Below are 5,833 nucleotides of genomic sequence, written 5' to 3'. Positions count from 1 at the left end.
TGTTGGTTGATTTGACGAGTAAGAATGTTACACCACGTGACATATTATCAACACTGAAGGAGCAAGATGAGAATAATGTTTCTACACTAAAAACCATATACAATGCACGGCAAAAGCTTCACTCATCCCAGAATGTCGGTAAAACTTCAATACAGGTTCTTATGTTGCTTTTGAATGATAAACAATTTTTTACTGAGTTTTCAATAAATAATATTTCAAACGAATTGGAAAATCTATTCTTCATTCATCCACGATCATTGGATATATGGCGTGCATTTCCGCACGTTTTGATTGTAGACGCAATGTACAAAACGAACAAATATGATCTGCCTTTTGTTCAAATTGTTGGCGTGACTTCAACCAACAAGACATTTAGTATAGCTTTTTTCTTTATCATTAACGAAAAGGAGGAGAACTATAATTGGGCATTAACATGTCTAAAGTTGACACTAGAAGAGTGCATGTACCAACGTGTTATTGTGACGGACAGAGAGTTGGCTCTGATGAATGCATGCCAACAAGTTTTCCCTGATGCCACTCGGTTACTATGCAGATGGCACATTACTGAAAATATTAAAAAGCATTGTAGGCAGTCTATCAAGTTGCAACATGATTGGGACTCCTTTCGTGCTATGTGGAATGTACTCGTTGAATCTCCAACGTGGATATTGTACACAGAAAACTCCAATCAATATTGAGCAAATATCCAGGTACAAGCCTCGTTATTCTATAAATAATTGTTTATAGTTTTAGAAGACTTTTTATACATAACTAACATTTATATAAATTCAGGTGTTTTAAAATATCTAAATCAAGTGTGGTTAAGCAAATATAAAGAAATGTTTGTGTTGGTCTGGATTGATCGGCATCTCAACTTTGGAGAACGAACTACGAATAGAGTTGAGAGCCAGCATGCAAAGCTAAAGAAATACTTTTGTGAAAAAAATTCTTCTCTAGATAAATTTGTTTGTTGTATCTATCAGAATGTGAAGTCTCAACTTACATCAATATATGAAAGTTTTGAAAAGAGTATAATTGTCCTCAAACACAGACACAACTTACCGTGTTTCAGATTATTGAGGGGTTTTGTGGCACTTGAAGCTCTAGATATCCTAGAAGGAGAACTTCAGCGGTCGAATAGACATCAACTTGACTCTTCAAACTGTGGTTGTAAACTACGTCATAGTTGTGGGTTACCATACGCTTGCATGCTATCAGTCTACTTGAATTCAGTGGTATATTTAACAATTATTTTCTAAATTTTATTTATATATTGAATTTTTATAAACTAATGGCATTTCAATAGAGGTGAGTGTATTCCGTTGGATTCAATAGATGTATTCTGGAGGAAGCTTGACTTATCACCGTCAACTTCTGTGGAAAATGAGGATATTTGTTGTGACGGTGAGTTAGAAATGTTCAAAGAAAACTTCACTAAGCAGTCAAAAGCCGGGAAAAAAAGTCTGTTAAGAAAGTTAAGAGATATATTCCAGCCGAGTAAAACACTCATTAAAGAACCTACAATTCAAAAAAATACACATGGACGACCAACCTTGAAGAAACAACAACAAAAACGAGTCGATTCTATAAGTCAAGCTCCCAGAAGACGTAGCCATTCAACCACGTCAAAATCTGTTGGGTTGGATCTGGTAGAGTTGAACAAAGAACCTGCAAAACATAGTTCATACGTAATCGAAATTCCAGACTTAAACCCGGAGCCATCAGAGCAAGTTTCAGACTTCATAGACTTAAGCCAGATGCCTAAATCATGTGACACTCATCCACTAATGAAAGAAATTCTAGATATGTTCCACCCTTACATCACACATGTACAAGATATCAAGGGTGATGGAAATTGCGGATTCGAAGCAATATCTGTTTGTCTTGGTTATGGCGAAGATCAATGGCTCTATGTTCGACATCAACTGCTAGACGAGTTATTGAGTTCATATGATGTCTATGCTAGAGTTTTCATTGATGGAATCGATGAATTACGTAATTCACTGTGTTTCTCACAATCGCCTGCACCAGCAGAACACTGGATGGTTATGCTTATGACAGGTGTCCTGATTGCTAACAAGTTTGGGGTAGTCCTCAATTATTTAACCAAGCGAGGTGACATAACTTTCTTTCCTCTTTGGAGAGGTCCGGAACATTTTTAATACCATCGTGCTATTACAATTGCACATGTATATGATAATCATAATGTGATGGTACAATTAGAAGGAGATTACCCAATGTCTACCATTTCGGCTTGTTGGATCAGCCATAGAGCCCCGTCTACAGCTGGATGGCAAACCATGTATATGTCACGTCTGGAATTTTATAGACAACTGAAACCTTGTAATCTCAAAACACCTGTTATAACTATAGAGAATTATTGTTGAATAATATTAATTTATTATATTTTAGCATTTTGCTCATATTTTTGTATTTATGTATTCATATATATGTTTAACAATAATCCTATAATAAAAAAAATATGTTGAATAATAATAATAATACTTATAATATTTAATAATAATACAATAATAAAAATGTTTAACAATTAAATGAGATAAAAAAGTGAGTGGGGAGGTGATAATTAATTTTTAATCATTACAGTAGAAAGATGTTAATTACTAACCAATCAATAAAGTAAAAGAACATTAATTAATAACTAATTATTAATTATAGTGAAGGTGTTGGGGATGATTTTTTAGCCAACTCCTTTTTCAAATCTGGAAGTAAAATAATAATATATAGTATTTTATCAAAAAGGATAATCAAATGTAAATCATTAAACGTGATATTTATTATCTTCACTGATTCTATCGTCTAAGAAAAAAAACAAAAAGCGAGGGAGTTCAGATGTAAAGAACATATGCAGATGCAAAGCTGAAGCCAGTTGATTGGTCCCAATTTATTGATGTCGAAAGGACTGATTTAAGAGGCTGCAATTTGAGAAAAGAATAATTATATTTTCCAGATTCCAACTCCAACTCTTAAATTTGATTAATATTAAAAGGTGCACTCAAGATTAAATGTACCTTAAAAGGAAGTCTGAAATAAAGATCAAGTTTCGGGTTGAAAGGACTGAATTGGCTAATCGTAAAAGTGAACTAGGAAAAGATGATAAGATTGGACTTGGTATTGCAATGAAGGATTTCAAAGATTTTGATGTTTTGTGAAGGCAATTGAAATTACAAAGCACTGATTTTTGCTTTTTGTTGAGAGTGAGAAAAAGAGTAGTGCATGCCACTCTTTTTTCACTATCTGATATCTCATTGCTAAAATATCTATGTTACTGGAGTTCGGATGGTACTGCACAAATCAAATATTATCAATCCATATGAAGTATATGGACTCTAAAACTAGCCGTCCTCAGAACCAAAAAAAAAAACTATAAAGGAACTTGTCATTCTCTTCCTATAATCCATCAATAGAATAGCACAAACTGATTCCATATTAGAGCATAAACTAAACCAGTCCATGATATCTGCAAAAATCTCTTCGAATAATCGCCCTCTGCTAGTGCCTAAAACAGGATATCAATTTCGAATTGCTCTACTTGTTGACTAAATTATTCTCACTAACTCACTATAATTATCTTCAATTTTCCCCATGTTTTTCTTTTTTTTGTAAAAATTGATGGGATTAAGCTATCTTACTATACATTCAATCTCTCCTGGCTTGTGAACTCCACTTCTCCAACTAAGGCCATCCGATTTTTCGTCGTCTTCGCCGTCCATACTGTCACCGCCGGTACTCGACATTCCTTTAGCCAAAGCACTCACGGTGAGGGGACATTGTGGAGAACCAGACTGTGATTTCATGTTCTCACTGCACTGGTTTCGAGCTGAAGAAGGCGGAAGTTTTCGGATATGGAGTCTATATTTCTGCAAAATAAACCAAAATTCACGCATAATATAAGTAATCAGAAAAAGGGCATAAGAGGATAGAAAGAAACCAACTTGACATGCTAAAAGACTAACCTGCAAATGGCTTTTCACTTCATCATTGGTGAGATCATCAACTTGCATCACTTCTTTAATCTGTTTAGGAGTTGCCACTGTGAATCACCAATAAACCAAAAACATGGTGAGGCTTAAAAGCTTGGTTTTTTAATTCAACTAGACAAGCACTGCTTTCAAAGTAAATAAATAACTCCAAAGGTCTAACCTTGAGAACCTCCAAGCTGCTGAAGGGCATCAACAAATAGTCTATGAAGCTCAGGTGACCAGCATCGCCTTTGTTTCCTCGAACTCTGCTGCTGTTTTTGTTGATCTTGTGATTCTGTCTGAAACTTAATATGCGTTTTTTCTGCGGTTAAGGAAGAACCGGAACCAATTGTGCAGCCGCCATTGTTTCTCAAGATTCCATTACAAGATACCAATTCAAAACTTGGGTTCATAAGAGGAATTCCTGAAATATCCTTAAATGGAACAAAAGCCCCTCCCCTGCTTTTACTGTTACAAACTTTAATTGGGTTTTCAGACATATCTTCTTCTTCTTCTCTGCCACTTCTCTGTCAAATTCAAACCCCAGAAAGATTAATATTACCTTTTTTGTTCCCCTAAAAAAATTAAGACTGAAGAAAACCTAGTTAGTTTGGAAATTTTACCGGTTTCAGCTCTGAAACTGTGTTCGGTTTCTTGTTATGATCAACGATGTTGAAATCAGAGTTCCACAGTTGTACTGAACTCAACCAGTTTGTCTTGTCACTGTCATCATTTTCCTTCAATGGCAATCCGTCGTTCGTTTCTTTACACTGCACTTCTTCCACCTTCAATCTCTCAATCCCTAAAAACCCAAGAAAATTAAATTAAATCCCACAAAAATAAGGAAAAAAATAAACAAAAAGTATAAATAAAAAGGTACCATCTTTCAAGAGAAGCATGCAAAGAGGAAGTTCACGTTTAAAACCATCAATTTTCTTCATCTCATCTTCCAATCTTTTAACATAATCACTAATCTTTGATGATCTTTGGAACCCATCTTTGATTTTCAAAGCTTCTTTGAGAAACTCGGTTATGGTTTTTGGAACAAAAACCGAACTCAAATCCAAGCTCAATTCCATTATGTTTCTCTAACATTACCCAGATAAAAAAATGATAGGAGAACAACAGGTCAGTCATGTTTCTCATGTATATATAGACGTGGGGCGGAGATTCAAGATTCGCTGCCTGCGTCCCGAACGGGTCGTCGCGTATTTTCAATTAGCTTACAATTCTGTGACTCAGTTGAGTAACTCGATAAAGAATCATTTTAGATTCCGTACAGACCACGCGGCGAAAGTATGAAGGAATAACTGTATCAATTTTTTCATTATAACTGTATCAATTTTGTTTGGTAGGTATGGACTGAACACTAGAGGTGTCCATGGCCGGGCCAGGCCCAAAAAATTTTTTGTCCCGCTTTCTAGGCTCAGGCCCGACCTGAATATGGGCCTGAAATTTTATCTAGACCTGACCCAGAAAAATTTTTAAGCCTGAGCTCGGCCCATTTTTAATAAACACCAAAAAAATATTTTAAAAATAAAAATAAAAAATTATTTTAAAAATATTTTAAAATTAAAAAATATATATTTATTATATTCGGGTTGGGCTCGGGCAAAAAAAATGGTGTTCGAGGCCCAGCCCATTTTCTAAACGAGCATCGTTTTTTTGCCCAAACTCATATTTCGGGCTTATATTTTTACCCGAACCCTCCCGTATTTCGAACGGGCCGTCGGGCCGAGCCGCCCGGCCCATGGACACCTCTACTGAACACCGTAGAAAGAGTAGACCATAAATAGTTTACCAGGTTTGAAGTAGCAGATTTCTCATTTTGTCAATTTTAAAATCATGGCTAA

General features: G+C 35.4%; 2 protein-coding genes across 2 annotated transcripts; one reads left to right on the top strand and one right to left on the bottom strand.

The window, feature by feature from the left end:
• Window positions 1-302: 302 nt before the first annotated feature.
• On the top strand, window positions 303-2,162 carry LOC107910899 (uncharacterized). The gene is made up of 2 exons (XM_016838823.2): window positions 303-670; window positions 1,307-2,162. Exons 1-2 carry the CDS (start codon window positions 303-305, stop codon window positions 2,160-2,162), a joined length of 1,224 nt encoding a protein of 407 aa, XP_016694312.2.
• Window positions 2,163-3,385: 1,223 nt separating this feature from the next.
• On the bottom strand, window positions 3,386-5,297 carry LOC107911988 (transcription factor HHO5). Its single transcript, XM_016840010.2, has 5 exons — window positions 4,861-5,297; window positions 4,604-4,782; window positions 4,162-4,507; window positions 3,975-4,051; window positions 3,386-3,878 (listed from the first exon to the last, which is right to left on the bottom strand). The coding sequence occupies exons 1-5, from the start codon at window positions 5,057-5,059 to the stop codon at window positions 3,642-3,644; spliced, it is 1,038 nt and encodes a 345-aa protein (XP_016695499.1). The 5' UTR covers window positions 5,060-5,297; the 3' UTR covers window positions 3,386-3,641.
• Between the last annotated feature and the right edge of the window lie 536 nt (window positions 5,298-5,833).

The sequence above is a fragment of the Gossypium hirsutum genome, chromosome D11 (genome assembly GCF_007990345.1).
Source record: "Gossypium hirsutum isolate 1008001.06 chromosome D11, Gossypium_hirsutum_v2.1, whole genome shotgun sequence".
In the NCBI taxonomy this organism is placed as follows: Eukaryota; Viridiplantae; Streptophyta; class Magnoliopsida; order Malvales; family Malvaceae; genus Gossypium; species Gossypium hirsutum.
This window is presented reverse-complemented; position numbering and strand designations above follow the sequence as displayed.